Source organism: Phyllobates terribilis, unplaced genomic scaffold (genome assembly GCF_046119375.1).
Source record: "Phyllobates terribilis strain yellow unplaced genomic scaffold, ASM4611937v1 Scaffold_2__4_contigs__length_985480577, whole genome shotgun sequence".
Classification (NCBI taxonomy): domain Eukaryota; kingdom Metazoa; phylum Chordata; class Amphibia; order Anura; family Dendrobatidae; genus Phyllobates; species Phyllobates terribilis.
The window spans coordinates 322,688,994-322,710,348 of NW_027362762.1; the positions used below are offsets into that span (position 1 = coordinate 322,688,994).

The 21,355-nt window shown below is 42.9% G+C and overlaps 1 protein-coding gene across 5 annotated transcripts in view; it reads left to right on the forward strand.

The window, feature by feature from the left end:
* Positions 1-21,355, forward strand: part of ATP11A (ATPase phospholipid transporting 11A) — a 224,217-nt gene that overhangs the window by 77,332 nt on the left and 125,530 nt on the right. For 4 of the 5 annotated variants that reach the window (XM_073664388.1, XM_073664386.1, XM_073664389.1 and 1 more), the window contains exon 2: positions 3,309-3,431. The exons of the other annotated variant lie outside the window; for it this stretch is intronic. In XM_073664388.1, the coding sequence (XP_073520489.1) occupies positions 3,309-3,431 (123 nt within the window). The remainder of the gene's footprint in view (positions 1-3,308; positions 3,432-21,355) is intronic. 5 annotated transcript variants of the gene reach the window in all.

Genomic DNA, 21,355 nt, shown 5'->3' on the forward strand with positions numbered 1-21,355 from the left:
ACACATACTGCATACAGGTGACATCCGTGTGCCATCCGTGTGCTGTCCGTATTTAACATTGCAAAGTATAAGAGAAGCTTTGTAATTTATGTACTCATTTATCCATCCTTGAAGAAACACTGATGACGCTGATGGTAAAAACGGACACACTGATAACACATTGATGGTAAAAACTGACACATAGACTAAACACTAGTGACACTGATGGTAAAAACGGACACACGGACCATACACTGGTGACACACTGATGGTAAAAACAGACACATTGATCCTGAACACTGATGACACCGGTAACATTTTTTTTTACGTACGTGTTTAAACATGGATGTGTGAATGAGGCCTAAGTAGTAGAGTGGCTATTAGAGAACAATGGGTTTATTATGAGTTGAGCTGTAAGCTTGGACACTGGTATAAAGCCCCATACACTTTCTATGAAAGTCGGCTAAACCCTCTGATTTTGGCGGGGAGCGCGCGCGCGCCCTAAGCACTGTGGCCGGGAAGGAGCGCGCGCTGCTAGCAGAGCAGGAGGAAGACGCCGGGCGCGGAGAGGTGAGGGGAACAGCGTCCCTGCCTAGCAGGAGGCAGGGACGCCGACGCTACACACAGTACACAGCAGGGATACATTTATAAGATTATCTCAGCACAGGAACATTTTTTTTAAACACATCCAGTTGTGGAAGTTATTATTATTCCTCTATCTATTGATTAAAATGAACTTTGGGAAAACCCCTTTAAGGCCACGTTTACACGTTCAGTATTTGGTCAGAATTTGACATCAGTATTTGTAAGACAAAACCAGGAGTGGGTGATAAATACAGAAATGGTGATGTGTTTCTATTATACTTTTCCCCTGATTGTTCCTCTCCTGGTTTTACATACAGTACAGACGAAAAGTGTGAAACAACTGAAAATATGTCTTATATTCTAGATTCATCAAAGTAGCCACCTTTTGCTTTGATGACTGCTTTGCACACTCTTGGCATTCTCTTGATGAGCTTCAAGAGGTAGTCACCGGAAGTGGTCTTCCAACAATCTTGAAGGAGTTCCCAGAGATGCTTAGCACTTGTTGGCCCTTTTGCCTTCACTCTGTGGTCCAGCTCACCCCAAACCATCTCGATTGGGTTCAGGTCTGGTGACTGTGGAGGCCAGGTCATCTGGCGTAGCACCCCATCACTCTTCTTCTTAGTCAAATAGCCCTTACACAGCCTGGAGGTGTGGTTGGGGTCATTGTCTTGTTGAAAAATAAATGATGGTCCAACTAAACGCAAACCGGCTGGAATAGCATGCCGCTGCAAGATGCTGTGGTAGCCATGCTGGTTCAGTATGCCTTCAATTTTGAATAAATCCCCAACAGTGTCACCAGCAAAGCGCCGCCACACCATCACACCTCCTCCTCCATGCTTCACGGTGGGAACCAGGCATGTAGAGTCCATCCGTTCACATTTTCTGCGTCGCACAAAGACACGGTGGTTGGAACCACAGATCTCCAATTTAGACTCATCAGACCAAAGCACAGATTTCCACTGGTCTAATGTCCATTCCTTGTGTTCGTTAGCCCAAACAAGTCTCTTCTGCTTGTTGCCTGTCCTTAGCAGTGGTTTCCTAGCAGCTATTTTACCATGAAGGCCTGCTGCACAAAGTCTCCTCTTAACAGTTGTTGTAGAGATGTGTCTGCTGCTAGAACTCTGTGTGGCATTGACCTGGTCTCTAATCTGAGCTGCTGTTAACCTGCGATTTCTGAGGCTGGTGACTCGGATAAACTTCTCCTCAGAAGCAGAGGTGACTCTTGGTATTCCTTTCCTGGGGCGGTCCTCATGTGAGCCAGTTTCTTTGTAGCGCTTGATGGTTTTTGCAACTATACTTGGGGACACTTTCAAAGTTTTCCCAATTTTTTCGGACTGACTGACCTTCATTTCTTAAAGTAATGATGGCCACTCGTTTTTCTTTACTTAGCTGCTTTTTTCTTGCCATAATACATATTCTAACAGTCTATTCAGTAGGACTATCAGCTGTGTATCCACCTGACTTCTGCACAACACAACTGATGGTCCCAACCCCATTTATAAGGCAAGAAATCCCACTTATTAAACCTGACAGGGCACACCTGTGAAGTGAAAACCATTTCCGGTGACTACCTCTTGAAGCTCATCAAGAGAATGCAAAGAGTGTGCAAAGCAGTCATCAAAGCAAAAGGTGGCTACTTTGAAGAACCTAGAACATAAGACATATTTTCAGTTGTTTCACACTTTTTTATTAAGTATATAATTCCACATGTGTTAATTCATAGTTTTGATGCCTTCAGTGTGAATGTACAATTTTCATAGTCATGAAAATACAGAAAAATCTTTAAATGAGGTGTGTCCAAACTTTTGTTCTGTACTGTATACTGAGGTAAAAAACTGACCAAATAGTCATTGTGTGCACAGGGCCTTATGTTACCGCCTTTCTTCTGACGAGCACTTATACACATACAAGCTGCAGTAGATGTAGAGAAGGCACGGCTGGTATTAAGCCTGATGTAGAATCTCTCGGGATCAGGCCCCTGACCTCTATGCCAGCTGAGCAGACAAAACTAATCAATTGCTAAATGCTGAAGGGACATGTATATAGATAAGTGGAATCGATGGGTACTGCCAATATTGCCGCCTTTTTTGTTTTTGCTAATCACAGCTACTGTTCATTGGGATGTGACCTTACATACCCGGTAAATAATTATTACTGGGAAGTGGAGCCGCTCAGTGGTGGTTGATCTGAATGGTCAGAAAAGATGAGTTGAATATTCCTGTGTAAAGTCTCTCGACACTACCAAACATGAAGAATGGCATAATTAGGCAGTAAGTACTGAATATGTATAAATTGAGTGATCCGGTTAGGATAAGGATTTGGTGCATCTCTTGGCAGGAAAAATACAGCGTAAAATACACATTTTTGCTGTGTTTTTTTACACGCATTTTTGGTACAGATATTTCCCCACTCATTAATACGGGTGAAATCTGCAGCAAAAACGCTGAAACAATTGACATACTGCAGATTTCAATCTGCAAGGAAAGAATAAGTAACATGGCATGAGGCTTCAGGATTCTCATTCACTTTGCGGGAATCAGGAAACAAAACTGAGCATAAAAAACACGACAAAAATGCACATGTGCACAGAAGCCTAAGTGTTAGAAACTGCAGAAACCACTGCCCCTTTTCTATGCTATTCTTTACTTAGCTTTTCTCACGGTGTGTTTTGTGGACTTCTTATAGGATAATATACAGAACCTTTATAAAAATAATAATATGCCCTAACCCTTGTTGCTTTCTAGTGCGCTGGAGAAGAGAATTGGGTAGACAATCGCACTATTTATGTTGGTCACAAGGAGCCTCCTCCGGGCACTGAAGCGTACATTCCTCAGAGGTATCCAGATAACAGGATCGTCTCCTCCAAGGTAAGCTTGTTTACTCCTGTACAGCAGTCACCTGTGTAGTTACCTGGCTGGGCGTCCATTGTTGCAGCTGTGCGCTGTTTGTGCTCTAAGCCCTGAGCGTCTGACTCACTTTTGCTACACAAATTCCTCATGTCATTTTCTTCTGTATTTTACGCTTTAAGGAGAATTTGAATGTGACAATTGGCGATGGCAGGCTATCCTAATCCCCAGATTCTGGCTTGTTTGGGTTATTTTATGTAAAAACAAAGAAATATTTTTGACAAGAGTTCACAGGATTTGCATTTTCTTCCGTATATACCATGTCTTGTTTGATAGAAATAAAAGTACATCATAAAAGGATCTTATTAAGTTTAAAAGGGTTTTTCTTGGACTGTTCTTTAAAAAATTTCCCACCCAATTAATAAATAACTAATGCAGTTCCCCTCCATTCCAGCGCCATAGCTCTAGTGCAGTGGTCCAATGAGTAGTGATAATATCCCGTCTATTCATTATTATTATTTATTATTATAGTTCTTTACATGTGAAAAGGGGTATACATGATAAAAACCAGTACAATAATCTTAGACAATAGAAGTCACTGACTGGTACTGGAGGAGCGAGGACCCTGCCTGCGAGGGCTCACAGTCTACAAGAGATGGGTAAAGATAAAGTAGGTGAGGGTACAGCTGGTCGTGGATCGAGGGTTACTGCAGGTTGTAGGCTTGTTGGAAGAGGTGGGTCTTCAGGTTCCTTTTGAGGCTATGTGCCCACGATGCAGAAATGAAGCAGAAAATTTCTGCAGCATTTCTGCATCTCCCTGGCAGAAAAAACGCATGCAGATTGTACATGCAGATTGTGCATGCGTTTTTCCTGCAGAATACATGCGGATTCACATGCGTATCCACATGCGTTAACGCATGTGTTTCCGCATGCGGACTGACAAGCACTTTCCAGGCGATAGCATCACTTGGAAAGTGCATGACAACTAGGTCACACTATATAAATCCATGCAAACGGCATGGATTTATACAGTGTGACCGTAAAAATAAAAAAATAAAAGCTATACTTACCTCCGATGCCGCCGCGTGTGCTGTCGCGCTCCTTCTTGGTTCCTTCCTGGCTTGCCGGCATCTCGCGAGACAGCCTGCGGTCACATGACCGCGACGTCATCTCAGGTCCTGGAAGGAGAAGCGCTGCAGGGGCCGCCGCACAGGTGAATATAAACTTTATTTATTATTTTATTCTTTTTTTCACAGGTACAATTGTACCCAGGTGTGGATGAGAGTCTTCTCTCCTCCAGACCTGGGTACCATCCGCACATTGAAACGCATATAATCTGCTTGTACAAATGTACAGACACGGATTCTATGCGTCTCAATGCAAGTCAATGGCGGCGCTTCCGCAAAATTAATGAACAATTTATGAGTGCTGCAGAAACGCTGCGGAAAAATCCGCAGCATGTGCATTGACATTGCGGAATACCATTGGGAACCATGGGGTGCGGATTACCATGCGTTTTTGATGCTTTTCCGCTGCGGAATTCCGCAGCGGAAACGCATGAAAAGCGCATCGTGTGCACGCAGCCTGAAGCTTTCTATGGTAGGAGAGAGTCTGATGTCTTGGGGTAGAGAGTTCCAGAGAAGGGGGGAGGCACGGGAGAAATCTTGTATGTGATTGTGGAAAGAAGAGATGAGAGGGGAGTAGAGAAGGAGATCTTGTGAGGATCTGAGGTTACGTGCAGGTATGTACTGGGAGACTAGGTCACAGATGTATGGAGGAGACAGGTTATGGATGGCATGTATTCATAGACCTGACAATTGGGGCTACTGATTGGTTGCAGGACTGATTTACAAGACATCATCCCACCGGACATTGTGACTTCCCATCCATCAGTCACCTGACCCTGCAGCCAATCTCAGTGGCCTCAGAGATCAGTCCACTGGGCATCGGCACTGGATCGTCAGGGGTTCGGAGTAATCGGAGTAATAAGTAACATTTATTTCGTTATTTTATAAAGATATTTTAGCTATGACAGCTTTTGAAAGGAGATTTAAACATGGTGAAACATGTTCAAGGGAAAAAATATATATAATTGTGTTTTTGTTTTTTTACATGTGAAGTTTTTTTGTTTAAGTCTGTTAAAAATGTGCCAATACAACACAAGCATTCCAAGCAACAGACTTTTATTTTTACAGTAAATGTTAACAGCAAATGCACATTAGGCCACGGCCCCACTATCAGTATTTGGTCAGTATTTGGTCAGTATTTTTTCTCAGGAGTGAGAGCCAAAACCAGGTGAGGAACAATCAGAGAAAAGGTGTAATAGAAACAAGTCACCAATTCTGCATTTATCACCCACTCCTGGTTTTGGCTCCCACTCCAAATGCTGACCGAATACTGATAGTGGGGCCGTGGCCTTACTCTGAAACACTGAAAGTGATAGTAACAGATACAACAATTTATCCAGATTTTAGTGTTTCAGACATTTTATAGTATATGCCTCCATTGGTGGACATACCATTGATGTAACCAGTGCAGACGCATCGGGGCCTAAGCTGGCGTACTGCCCAGTGTATGTTGAAAGTTTTGACAGCTGCATTACCTCCTAGAGATACATGCGATGGGCACTTTTATGGCACATATATAGAACGTTCTTAAAAAACAAAGGGCCAAATTCATTATTGGATTTGTGGCTGTTTTTTGTCAAGTTCTTAGTGTTTTGCGCCATTTTATATTATTGCGCCATATCCATCTTTTCATTTCTCTTTTTTTTGGTGTTCATCTGTCTTTTTTGTTTCTTAATTCACCTCGGTGGATGTAGTTTAGGATTTCCAGATATTTTTGCCTGTTTTGTCACTTAGGACTTTAGGACTTTTCAAAAAGTGGCAACATTTGTAGTAAATGTACTTGAGTCCCTTCTCCAGTGATTTTATCTATGCCTGAAATTTGTTACATTTTAGCAGAACATGCTATTCTTTTGTGCTAACTATTTGCAAACCAGGTTAAAGACAAAAATAAAGAGCATTTTTTTGTGTGCAAAATTCATGAACTGCCTGCTTTTTGGACAAAAAAACTGCAGCAAATACCACAAAAAAAAACAAAAACAAAAAGTGGCTTCAAAATATCGCAAATGATCGGGTCCAAAGTGTGAACATAGACCTAGGAAGAGAACCACTATTTATCATTTTGTTTGTGCCATGTCGCAGGCTACAACAGATTTACAGTGTGAGGCATCTACCAACCATCCCATGATATTTCAGCTTCCGGGGCTCCTGCTGTCACATGAATTTTAAGCATTTCATTGTAGTTCGGATTTAACAAAACAAGGGATTTGACAATAAAACCACAAAACCTGAAATGAAGTATGATATGTGCTATCATAATAATAAAGTAAACTTTACAATGCCACGATACACGATAGATCGGTTTCACATGTCCGGCACTCATGTTCCGAGGCAGTTGAGTTTGGGTCCGGAGACCCGCAGCCACTTCAGACATTGTAGTCCGTACTCAGATAATAAAAAATTTTCCATAAGTAGTAATAAAGATAACGGTCCCGACTCCTCAAGACCAACGATTTACTCCCTGTTCTTGATGAAGGGGGCGTGTTGGAGACAGACTCTCCTGATTCATTAAGGAGCGTCTGACAAGTGATAACACCACAGGTCATCACGAATTAGAGGAGCTGTGGTGTCACGTCCCCGCCATACCCTCGTCCTGCCCCGGCTCCACTGAATTTAGCAGAGCCGGGGAGAGAATTGTGTTAAAACACCAAAAGTCGCAACATTTTTGCCAACTCCAAGAGGCTCAAAAAAGATTGCAACTTTTCAGAGCAATTTAGACAAAAACTCTGGTAAAGTTGCTTTGATGAATCGGGGTTGTTGGCTTCATCTGAAACATCATCTACAGCTTCTGACTGTCCACATTTCTGCTTGTGAATGATGTTCCTGTTGGAATAGTTTACAAACTTGTGGTTTGGTAACAGAAATGAAAACAACCACGGTAGGAAAAGCGTTATTCTCTGCTCTTCTCTTTATGTTTGGTCCTGATGTTATTTGTAAGCTTTATAATTAGAGCAATTATTGATTAAGTAGAATAAGTTGTCCAGTGTTTTGTTAATGAGATCCTTTCCTATTGAAGCTAATGAAAACAGGCACAGCTGCTATCTCAGCTGATTGCTACTCTACTATTAAGCCCGCTAACCGTGCATAGGTAATCAGAAAATCACCGTCTTTAGCCGATTTTATTTTATTTCATCTTTGTTGCATAGAAATGTTTATTGGATTAGATAATTAAATTTGGTTTGAACAAAAAAAATAATAATTTGCACAGTAATGAATTTATTACCGAGAACTTTCATCCAGGCATCCGCTAACATTATGATCTGGCACACGCTCCCTGTTTGTAAGCATTATGGCCATATGGTTCACTCACATTGCATTGTGTATATTAGCATTATCTAGCATTAGCGTTCATGATTAGTTAATGAAATAATACTAGCGCTGTCAAAAATAATTGAAAATGAACACAGCATCAGATGTCATGATGTCAGTTTAGGAAGTAGATTGAAGTATGAGAACTTTTTGCGTGAGGTTTCTTCTGCTTTTTACTTGAAACTTCAGCTCAGTTAGCTAATAAAAATAGCTCACTTCATGAAAAAATGTTTTGGGGAATTTTAGGATGTATGCCCCGACGGGGACACAGATCGCAATGTGAAAGCACCCTAACACCTGTAGGACTGTCCAATTTTTAATTTTTGCGCTTTCATTTTTCCATCCTTTTCTTCAAAGAGCCGTAAAAAAAAATTCTGTCGATTAAAGCCATATGATTGCTAGTTTATTTGCAGGCCAAGTTGTAGCTTTGAATGACACCATTCATTTTAGCATTTCATGTACGGAAAAATGGGAAAAAATACAAGTCGGGAGAAATTGTGGGAAAAAAAAAAACAAACAAAGATTTTTTGGTTTCATTTTACAGAGTTCATTCTGCAGTAAAAATGACATAGTAACATGATTCTCCAGGTCAGTGTGATTATCGCAGTATCAAACTTGTATATATTTTTTTAGATTTTAGTAGTGAAAAAAAAATCTGGAGTTTGTAAAAATAATAAAAGAAAAAACTTTTTCTCTGTGTCCCCATTTTTTTTAGATCCATATCTTTTTTTTTATTTTTTTTCTGTCAATGTAGCTGTGTGGAGGCTTATTTTTTGCATGCCAAGTTGATTTTTTTTATTGATACTATTTTGGGGTGCATGCAACATATTGGTCACTTTTTATTGCAATGTTTTGGGGGACTGCGGTGACTGAAAAGCACAAATCTGGCGTTTTAATTTTTATTTTTTGCTCTCAACGTTCAATGTATGTTTTAAATAATTTTATATTTTGATAGACCAGACTTTTATGTAGGGCTGTGGAGTCTGAGTCGGTATCCATTTTGGTGGAGTTGGAGTCGATATAAAATGGACCAACTCCAACTCCTAAAATATATAATAAATTGGGTACAGTAGTTAAATGCAGCTTGTGGGGAATATTTTTTCATAAGAATTTGGGAAAGTTATGAAATGTCCTATAAATGTCTGTCCTATTCCTCATCTAAGGGTCTAGACTTTTAGCTGAGATTAATCTTTGCTACAGTAAATTTATCACTTAAACATGAGCCATGTATGAGGGAGTCAGAGTCGTGGAGTCGGAGTTGGAGTCGGTGTCATGGAAATTAAGGAGCCGGAGTTAGAGTCAGAGTCGGAGGTTTGGCTTAGCGACTCCACAGCCCTACTTTTATAGATGTGGTGATGCCAGATATGTTTCTTAATTATTTTTATTTATTTATTTACTGTAAAAAGTGGGGTGATTTAAGGTTTTATATGTTTTTAATTTTCTTAATATGTTTCTTTTTTTTTAATCACTTTTAGTTACCCTAGTGGATTTTAACCTGCAATTGTGTAATTGATGTGTCGCTGTCAACAATTGATAGAGGTATTTACAGCGATCTTGGCAGCGCCTATCCTCACTGTTGCAGGCAAATGCTGGTTATGTATTACAGCTGGCATCGGCCTTGTATGCAGCAGGCGCCGCTCCTATGCCTGCTTCATACACACACCCTGACTGTGAGGCACATGTACTTCAGAATGTGCGAAGGGTTAAATCAGGATGTTATGTTAAATACATTTTTTAAAACATTTTTGATCATTTTTATTAATTTTCATACCACTATATTAAAAAAAACTTGCTCTCTTCACAATGGAGATTAGACCTAATATTAAAGCGGTTGTCCACTACTTTTACACTGATGGCCTATTCTTAGGATAGGTAGGTCATCAATTGTCTGATCGGTCGGGGTCCAACACCCCTGCTGATCAGCTGTTATCTGTGTCCGCGGCGGCTGCTGGCAGGAAGTACTGACTTGCCAAGCTGTTCCATCTACTTTTAGTGGCCGGGGCTTGGTACTGCACATCCGCCTCCTATTCAAATCAATAGGAGCCGGATGTGTAGTACCCTGCCACAACCACGACAAGTAGATGGAGCAGCTTGGAAAGTGGGTACTTACTGCCACTGACACAGATAACAGCTGACCAAGGCCAATCAGACATTGATGACCCATCCTAAGGATAGGCCATCAGTGTAAAAGTAGTGGACAACCTCTTTAAGCTACTACTTCCTGTTCTTCACATGGACATCAGCAGCAAAAGACTGACTTAGTCCCTGTTTGTTTGCATAAAAGCATTATCTCAGAATGCTCTACTCTGGGCAAAGGTCACCCTGAAGAGGTGGAGAGGAATGGAGCTGTAACATCAACTATTGTAAATGGTGGGTCCTGTGTTATCTACTGTATATGGTGGTGTTATTTTAACTATAATCCTGCCTGTGATGATACTGAGACTACTGGAAAGTCATCTGTTCAGAACAAGAAGTGTGAGTATAGTATAAGGGCTAGTGCCCTGTGTAAAAATGGCAATATTTTTTATTATTATTTAAATGGTGATATGGAAAAAATAAAACTATCTCATTTTTAATACATTTTATATAAAACAAATGGTCATTCTGCGACAAGACATTCCCTTAACATTAACCACTTCAACCACTTAGAGGTCAAACAATTTATTCACCATTAAAGCCCCATCCAGTTTTTCTAGACTACTTAGCAGGTTGTCCTAGTGGAAAACCCTTTGCATAATGGAAGATCCCCTGGCAATCTAGTGAACACCTTGGATCTAATAGCTGAAACCCCTCAGCGATTAGTTTTTATCCCTGAGACTGTAGATGGCCACATATTTCCTCTGCAAGGATCACTGAAAAAGACGTAATCTTGATCTTAAATTACATCTATTGAAATTAATGATTCCCCTAAAGTGTTTGTCGTTCTTACCCTATTCTCTGGCTAATGGAGTGTGATTTTATGTCAATATTGCCTACTAGGGCATGTGGATATGGGGTTTGTCCATAAGGGACAACCCCTTTAAGTGTTCATTTCTGTCTAGTCATGTTGCAAGTTATCACAGAACAATGTATAAGTAGGCAAATTTTCTTTCAAGTGTCATAGACACAGATGTAAGTGTGCACAATAATCAAGACTTGAATGAAAATCAGAAAAAAAAAGAAAATTATTTTTTTTCTATTATTCTAGTTTTTTTTTTTCTGATAGAAGCCCAAGGAGATCTGCAAGAATTCTATTCATCTGCTTACTCGGCAGAAACCTCAATATTGACTGAGACTTTATGTACTGAGACTATTGCTATTAAGATGGGACTATCTATCATTTTCATAAATACTATTTATTCTCAGATCAGAGCGATTCTGCAGAGAATTATTTGTCCAATAGACTTCATCCAGAATTCAGAAACACCTTTCTTTGGCTGTTTTCTCCTTTTCTGAATTGTTTGTATAGAGCTACCAGCATATGCTGCAAACCTGGAAAAGTGGTTGTCCAGCCATAGGAAAAAATATTAACACAATTTTGAATGTTATTAAATAAAAAAAAGTTTATAGTTACCTTACAGATTCTTAGCTGCTCCAAAATGCAAATTACTAAGGTGAGCATGACTTTTTGTAAGGCACGGCGCCATTAACTGTAATATTGCAGACAGAGTCACAGTGCGCTCTATCATACATCATTGTCGGCTGTATAAACCTATTGGAGAGGGCACCAAGATGTAGTAGACTACATCTTTCTGTCCACCTCAAGTAGGGATATATGGCCGAAAAAGATGTACAACAGAGGCCACTGTGACTCCGTCTGCAACATTCCTGTCAATAGCCCTGTCAGCGCATATGCCTGAATTTCGTTTTATAGAAGATTTGGACCCCAGCCTGACGCAGCTACTGAACCTAAGGTAAAACGTGTTGTGAATAGAGTTGAGCCACCCCCGTAGTGTTCAAGTTCGGTTCGGTTCGTCGAACACCCGTATGTTCGCCGAACTGTTCGTCGAACACCTTCGAACACCGTTAAAACCAAAGGCAGGAAAACAAAAACACATAGAAACACATAGAAAACACCTTCAAAGGTGTCCAAAAGCTGACAAACTGCTCAGAAGACATAACTAACACATGGAAAAGTGACAAGTACATATAGTCATGCGAAAAGAAAAGAGGTGGAGGAGTAAAAGGAGGGGGAGACACAGATATAGGCATGTCATGCCCTTCTCAAACCAAAAAAGTGCGAAGCCGACACGGCCAGTCCGTTCCTGCCCGTGCCACCTTCGTGTCGCCGGGTTTGTGCCAGAGCTGCGGTGGACCCTGACGGCCAGCCCCCCTCTCCCAATACTGGTGCCTGTCCGCTGATGGGTCGAGCGAGCCCCCCTGCGGTGGAGGCAGGTCTAAGCTTTTTAATTTAAATTGTCTCTCTAATTTGAATGAGTACACTTTAAATCCTTTTACAAGGATCTATTGGAGGGCAAGTCTCATGCCAGCAGCCGCGTAATTCCAGCTCCAGTAGCGTCCACTAAAGCTGCTGCAGTTAAAAAGCTTTTATAAGGATCGAGATCGGCGGTCCACCGCAAGGCGTCCTACCGCCAGTCCCAGCCCCTATGCCTTCAGGTGCCTCCCTGATGCTCTTCACTGAGTGTCCCGGGGGCCCGAACCATTTCCTTTGAAAAAACTAAGTGTCCAGACTACAGGTGGTGTAGCTTGCTTAACAGCTGGGATAATCCGCTAACTAGCAGACACTGCTACTAGGCACAAAGTATTTCCTGGGCTAGATGCAGTTAAAAATTTGTAATTAGATACTCTCGTTGGATGCTGAGAAAGCACTCCATAGAGTCTCCTGGCACGCCATATATTATTCCTTTAAAAAGCTTGGGGTAGGGGTCTAGGGGACCGTTTTATAGGCAAAATCACGGCCCTGTATCGCAATACGTCACCTAGGCTGAAGATAAATGGAACATTTTCATCACCTTTCATAATCACCAATGGGACAAGGCAGGGATGTCCTCTGTCCCCTCTCTTATACATCCTAGTGACGGAGCACCTGCTCTCATCAATTCGCCATAGCCCCAATATTAGGTGGATTGAGGTGTGAGGCACTGAGTACAAGTGCTCTCTATTTGCTGATGATGTCCTAGTATATATCACTCAATCACATATATCCATCCATGCTGTTATGGCTGAAATAGATCACTTTGTTACATGGTCAAATTTTAAAATCAATGCAGCGAAGCCTGATACCCTCGATGGCTCCCTCCCCAAATCCATATAGGCTTCCATCCAGTCCAACTTTCCCTTTGCCTGGCCCTATCAAATACTTTGGAATTCCTATTTATAGAGACCTCTCCCGTCTATGTTATCTTAATTTTGGGCCCTTTATTGAACAACTCCATACAGACCACGGTTGGCAAGTTAGAACTGTAAGATTCACTACGTGAACCACTGGTGTTTTGTGGAAAAGCATATGTACACTGTGTTCCAAATTATTATGCAAAAAGTGTTTAGGAGTGATAAGGGAAGAATTTTTTTGTTTGTCAGTTAAACTCATTGATGGTGATGTGTGTCAGGGCTCTTTATATCACTGTAAGCAATTGCAGACACCTGTGCTAATTAGTTTGGCAGGTGTGTCCAATGAAAGGCAAGACTACTTAAGAAGGCTGTCCCACATTATTAAGCAGCCTACATTTTCTGCCAAAATGGGAAAGAAAAAGGATGTGTCGGCTGCTGAGAAGCAACAAATTGTGGAGTGTTTAGGTCAAGGCATGACTACAATCAACATTGCCAAGACACTTCATCTTGATCATCGCACAATCAAGAAGTATGTAGCTGATTCACAGTACACACGTGTGCTTGCTGATAAGGGAAAATTGAGGACTCTTTCCTACAGGCAATTACGTCAGGTTAAAAGAGCAGCGGCAAAAAAGCCTTGTCATAGCAGCAGACAAGTTTTTGAAGCTGCTGCTGCCTCCAACGTCCCCCGAACAACAAGATGCAGAGTCCTTCAGAGGTTTGCAGCTGTGCGTAAGCCATCCTGTCGACCTCCTTTATCCACTGCACACAAGCAGAAATGGCTCCAGTGGGCCAAACAATACATGAAGACTGACTTCAAAACTGTTTTGTTCACGGATGAGTGCCGTGCAACGCTCGATGGTCCAGATGGATGGAGTGGAGGATGGCTGGTTGATGGACACCCCACACAAACACGGCTACGGCGCCAGCAAGGAGGAGGTGGAGTAATATTTTGAGCTGGAATCATGGGGAGAGAGATTGTCGGCCCCTTTCGGATCCCTGAAGGGGTAAAGATGAACTCCATAATGTATGTGGAGTTTCTCAAACAGCACTTCCTGCCATGGTTCAAGAAGAAGAACCGTGTATTCTGCAGCAAGATCATTTTCATGCATGATAATGCACCGTCTCATGCTGCACATAACACATCTGCATCTCTGGCTGATATGGGCATAAAAGGGGACAAACTTATGGTGTGACCCCCATGCTCCCCTGACCTCAACCCCATTGAGAACCTCTGGAGCATCATCAAAAGGAGTGTCTATGATGGCAGGAGGCAGTTCACATCTAAGCAACAGCTCTGGGAGGGTATTCTGTCCTCATGCAAAACAATTGAAGCAGAAACCATCCAAAACCTGACAAATTCAATGGACGAGAGTTCAGAAGCTCCTTTCGAACAAGGGGTCCTATGTGCAAATGTAACATCACCTAGAATAAAGTGTTGAGTTGAAAACTGTTTGATTTCAGTTTCTAATAACCTGCTAATGCTTATAATTTCAAAAATGACCATTTTTTTCTTCTTAATTAAAATGAAAAGGTTGCTCGAAGAGTGTGGGGGATCTAAGAGTGTGGCAACCCAGTAGTCAGGATTATTTCGAATTCTGACAATCTGAGGGTCATGTTGCAGGTAGTGCAGCAAGAAGGCACTCATGTGTCTTGCGCATCTAGGAGCCCCAAAATTATTTTCCGGGCTAGATACAGCTAAAAATTATTATTAATTTGAAAGCTGGTGGAGCTTAGTATAGATGGCCTAATAGAATCAGTACTGCAAACTGCTACAAGGCCAAAATTATTTTACAGGCAAGATAGAGATAAACATGATTAGTAATAATTTGAAAGCTGGTGGAGCTTAGTATAGATGGCCTAATAGAATCAGTACTGCAAACTGCTACAAGGCCAAAATTATTTTACAGGCAAGATAGAGATAAACATGATTAGTAATAATTTGAAATCTGGTGGAGCTTAGTATAGATGGCCTAATAGAATCAGTACTGCAAACTGCTACAAGGCCAAAATTATTTTACAGGCAAGATACAGATAAACATGATTAGTAATAATTTGAAATCTGGTGGAGCTTAGTATAGATGACCTAATAGAATGAGTACTGCACACTGCTGCTATGCCCAAAATTATTTTCCAGGCAAGATACAGATAAAAATGATAATTAATTTGAAAGCTTAAAACGGTTGGTGAGGTGATTTTACCAAATCCTCAAGCTTTTACTCTCCCGAGGATGACACAGGGGTAGAAAAGTCCTTGCGGATCCATGATGTGTTCATCTTTATGAACGTGAGTCTGTCTACATTATCAGTGGACAGCCGCTTGCGCTTATCTGTCAGCACACCACCAGCAGCGCTGAACACACGTTCAGACAGAACGCTGGCTGAGGGGCATGACAAGATCTCCAAGGCGTAAGTGGCGAGCTCCGGCCATTTATCCAGATTGGAAGCCCAAAAAGAGCAAGGGTCCAGTGACACAGTCATGGCTTCAATGTTTACTTGGAGATACTCCTGTACCATCGTCTCTAGGCGTTGACTATGTGTCAGACTTCTTGTCTCCTGTGGCCTTGCAAAGGATGGGCTAAAAAAGTGGTGAAATGATTCCGCAAAATTGATGTTACCAGCAGATACTGTGTTTCTGTTAAGTTTTGAACACTCGACGGTCCCACGGTTGGCAAGTTGGAACTGTGAGATTCACTACGTGCACCATTGGTGTTTTGTGGAAAAGCACATGTAAGATTCTGCAACACTCTCTGCTGATACTCCTGCATGCGTGCATCCCTTTCTATGGCAGGAATAATTTCTGCAAATTTACTTTTTACCGGGGATCTAAGAGTGTGGCAACCCAGTAGTCAGGATTATTTCTAATTCTCACAATTCGAGGGTCATGTTGCAGGTAGTGCAGCAAGAAGGCACTCATGTGTGTTGCGCATCCAGGAGCACCAAGTCCCTGTTGTGTTGGTGGCGAGGTAACAATCATGCTTCCGTCCTCTGCCCTCTCCCCCCAACCTCGAACAACAGAAATGTGATCAAGGTCTCCCTCATCTGATGAGTCTTCCATCAGTTCGTCCTCCACTTCCTCCTGGGCTCCTGCACCTTCCTCACTAGTTTGGCTGCTACCATGTGCCCTGGTAAAACCATCTCCCCCACCCTCACATGCCTGCCGCCTTGGTGCTGCCGACCGTCTGGACCTTGCAGATGTTAGCCCTTCCGCATACAACTCCTCCTCCTCTACTTCCTCCACCTCCTCTTGTGCCACCACCTGACTCCGAATTCTGTTTAACATGTGCTCCAGCATGTAAATCACCGGAATAGTCATGCTGATAATGGCATCGTCAGCACTAAACATCTTCGTCGCCATTTCAAAACTGTGCAGAAGGGTGCATAGGTCCCTGATCTGAGACCACTCCTACAGCGTAATTTGCCCCACCTCTGGATCTCGTTGGCCCAGGCTATACGTCAGAACATATTGCACCAGGGCTTGTCGGTGCTGCCACAGTCGCTGCAACATGTGCAGAGTTGAATTCCACCGGGTAGGCACATCGCATTTTAGCCAGTGAAGTGGCAGGCCCAACGACTTCTGTAGAGATGTAAGTCGCTGAGCTGCGGGATACGAATGGCAGAAGTGAGCACACAGCGACCGTGCCCTCTGCAGAAGGCCATCTAGTCCGGGATAGTAGGCTAAAAATTGCTGGACAACCAGGTTCAACACGTGAGTCATACAAGGCACATGTGTGACATTGCCCCGGCGAAGGGCCTCACCCAGGTTTGCAGCATTGTCGCACACGGCCTTCCCTGGTTTCAGGTCTAGTGGAGACAACCATTCATGAAACTGGTTCTCCAGAGCTGACCACAACTCCTCAGCTGTGTGACTCACATTTCCCAGACATTTCAAAGTAAAAACCGCCTGATGACGTTGAGCCCTGCTGCCAGCATAGTAAGGAGGTATGCAGGATCCCTTCTGCGCAGTTAGAAAGCTTTTGGCATGACCAGACAGGCTTTGGGTGCAGGTGGAGGACCGAGAGGAGGTTGAGGAGGCAGAAGCAGTGGAGGAACTTCGAGATAAAGAGGATTGACGCACAACTCGTGGGGACGGCAAGACTTGGACAGCAGCCCCTTGTCCTGCTGTCACCATAGTTACCCAGTGCCCAGTCAGCGACATGTAACGCCCCTGTCCATGCCTACTTGTCCAAGTGTCTGTGGTGAAATGCACCCTGTCACACACAGAGTTTCTCAAAGAAGCGGTGATGTTGTGTGTGACATGCTGGTGGAGCGCAGGCACACCTTTCTTTGAGAAGTAGTGCCGACTGGGCATCTGGTACTGGGGCACTGCGACGGACATAAGGTCTCGAAAATCCTCTGTGTCCACCAGGCGGAAAGGCAGCATTTCTGTAGCCAAGAGCTTGCAGATGGTGAAATTCAACCTCTTAGCTTTCTCATGGCTAGGAGGAAATGGTCTTTTACTTGTCCACATCTGAGGGACCGAGGGCTGGCTGTTGTGCTTAGACGGGGTTGAGAAGGGTGTCCCCGGCAAACTACCGGTCTGTGAGGAAGATGCAGGTGGACATGTTACGTTGCCTTGATCCAAAGGTGGTGCTATCGATGTCGGAGAGCGCTCAACACCAGCTGGTGTTTCCACCTCCAAAGAAAATGATGACCTGGCAATCACGCTGGCTGTTGCGGGTAAAGAGGTGGCAGGTCTGCGTCCCAAAACAGGTGTGACTGCTGTCCCCCCAGTCACAGAGGATGAAGAGGCCGCGGATGCACAAGATGTGGCAGAAGATGGTTGGCCCGGCCGGCTAGGCCGCATTGTAGCACAGTGAGCTTCCCACTGCAACTTATGCTTCATATCCATGTGCCGGTTCATGCATGAAGTACTCAAACTATGTATTTTTTGGCCTCTACTTAGCTTTTGCTGACAAATGTTACAGATAACATGAGTTGGGTCATCCTTATCGATCTGAAAAAATGCCCAGGCTATGCAAGTCTTTGCACCCATGCGACCTGAAGAGCCACCACGACTTGTGGTCAGAGGCAGAATTGTGTTTGAGGATGCCGTTGTTGACGTGCTTCCAGTACTATGTCTCTGTCCAGGAAGGCGCAACCTGACCTCGTCGTCACTAGCATCCTCCTCCACCTCCTCTGCTGACCTCATCGACTGGCTGACTGTGGGTTGACAGTAAGTGGGATCTCCAACCTCGTCATCATCACCCTATGTGTTATCACACCCGTCGTCCTCAGAGCCAACCTCTTCCTGCCCTGACAAAAACTCAAGTTGTCGCTCCAATCAGGTATTTGAGTCTCATCATCGTCTTCTTCATTGTCTCCACCAACAGGAGTTACAGTTTGGGAACGAGGGTCTACATTATGGTCAGAACCTTCTGCGTCTATTCCTGGATCCGACTCATAAAGATTCTGGGCATCAGTGCAGATCATTTCCTCTTCTGGATTCACAGAAGCTCTGGAGCCGACCTCTGATTCCCAGGCTATAGTATGAGTAAACAGCTCTGCAAACTCAATCATCTGTTCTACCCCATACTCAGACGGGCAGCTGGAGACTTGGGAGCTGTGAGGAAGCAAGTGCGATTGGGGTGACACCTCTGAGGACTGGAGTATTTGTGATGTTGAAGTTGATGTGGAGGAGAGCCCACTTAAAGGAGCACTTGATATCCGTTGAAGCACCTGCTGTTTTTGTGCCTCATCTGGAATTTGTAGCGATTGGCGTGGCCGTAAGAAAGGGATCTTATCACGTTGTCCGATAAAAGAAGTAGACATTTTAGTTTGGCTGGAAGATGGTCTTTCTTCTGCAGATGTTACTGTTGCTTTAACACCTGCCCCACGGACACAACCTTTTTTTCCCTTCCCAACACGCCTATTCCCCTTTCCACCATCAGCAGGCCTTTTTCCACTCATTTTGGTGGTTAACTAATTGACAACACTGGAGTTGTTTGCACAAAAAACAATGGATGGGAACCGAGCAGGGCTGAGTGGCCAAACTGTGGTATTAGCCCAAAAGTATTGGCTGGGTTAGATGCAGTAAAACAATTTTATTACATACACAGGTGGTGGAGCTTAGTATAGATGGACTAATAGAATAAGTCCCACACACTGCTACAAGCCCCAAATTTTTTTCAGAGCTAGATGCAGATAAAAATGATTTTTAATTTGCAACCTGGTGGAGGTTAGTATAGATGGACTAATAGAACAAGTCCCACACACTGCTACAAGCCCAAATTTTTTTTCAGAGCTAGATGCAGATAAAAATTGTTTTTAATTTGCAACCTGGTGGAGGTTAGTATAGATGGACTAATAGAACAAGTCCCACACACTGCTACAAGCCCAATATTTTTTCAGAGCTAGATGCAGATAAAAAATATTTTTAATTTGCAATCTGGTGGAGGTTAGTATAGATGGACTAATAGAATGATGCTATGCCCAAAAGGTTTTACTTGGCTAGGTGAGGTAAAAAAAATTGTATTCTATACACAGGTGGTGTAGCTTGCAACACAGATAGGCTACTCCACTGACTAACACACACTGCAAGAGGCCCAAAAGGATTTGCTTAGCTAGATTTAGCCAAATGCTGTGAAAAAAAACTTGCACAGCACTGGCACAGACCTGCCTGGCAAAAAGTCCTAGGAAATGCTGCAACCTAGTGCTCAAAAGGACTGCAATTACAAGTAGACCCTACTCCCAACCTATCTATTTAAGAGCACAGACCTGCCTGATAAAAGTCGTAGGAAATGATGTAACCTAGTCCTCAAAAGGACTGCAATCACAACTATTCCCTACTCCAAAGCTATCTGTAGATTTTTGCGAAAATTGGCTTGAAATGAACACTCAAAGTATAGCGCCCATAGCAACAGTGGTGCCGTCTAACACGCAGCTGCAGCAGTGAGAAAATGGTGGCTACGTGGAAAATGTCTGGGTCTTATAGGGCAAGGACATGTGACATACACTGCCAATGACACATGCCCTTGCTTGTGTGAAAAAAAGCAGTTCGCTCCGTGTGTGCGTTGCTGATAGGCTGACAGATTGAACCTCCCCACTGTAAATGCGGGAAAAAAAAAAATGGAAATCTTCATTATTCCTGCAGAGATCCATCCCCTGCCCCTGCCTCCACCCCGCTGTACACTCAAACTGCGTATTAACATTAATTTTCAGCATTACTGAGAAAAAATCCAGTTATGATTTTGGTGCACGAACAGTTATCGAACATAACCTAGAAACAACCGGATTTTTTTAAAATCGTTCGGGTTCGCCGAACGGCTCGAACACCGCCCAAAACAGCTCGAATTTGAGATTGGCGAACAGTTCGAGTCAAACACCGCTCATCTCTAGTTGTGAACCCTGCTTTAGTTACTACACTAGATGGATACAACAGTTGTAAACAAATCAAGAATTAGGCTCAGGATTTTGTAAAATTAATATCGTTCCCCAATTTTGAGACCACCTACGATCGATCATTGGCTTAAAAGTGGAGGCAGATAATCTTTTGGATAGGGAGCCTTGTACTAGACATCCAATGCCTTGTGCAAATGTCATAAGCAACATCGTGCTGGTCCGGGGTGGATATATCATTGGTGCAACCTGTGTGGCCACACTGGGGCCCAAGAGGTAAAGGGGCCCATTCCCACCCCCAAAGCTGGTGGAATTGTACATTATGATGAGCTAATGGGCTGCAAATGACCCATATATTATTCTTGCACAGGGACCTCTTCTGGCTGTGTCCGTCAGTGGTGCTGCTGATGCCACTGTTGGCAGGCTGCAGTACATGTGGTCTTCTACAAAATGGTAATACAATCATCTACGCAGGGGCAGGGTCCTCTTCCCTCTGTACCAGTCTATCATTGTTAGTTTGTTTACTGTAAGTGATATCTGTATTTTGTATATAACCCCTCCTCATGTACAGCACCATGGAATCAATGGCGCTATATATAAATAATAATAATAATGTACTATTTCAGACTTTGTAAAATTTTGAATATTACAAGAATAGAGAAACAGAGAGAACAATTAAATGAATATGAAAGCAAAATTCAAGAAGCTCTGATTGTCTTACAGTCTTTGAATGTGACTCCGAGCTTGGCATCTGTGAAGCTTCCTTTTTAGAAGAACAAACATACCTTTCCATTCTTTACTGTCTTTTTAGCGATGAATTGACACTCATTTTCCTGTGTTGCTAGATGCTTTTCTTCAGATTTTAGATATGTTTATGTAATTTTAGTGCAGAATAATTAAGTAC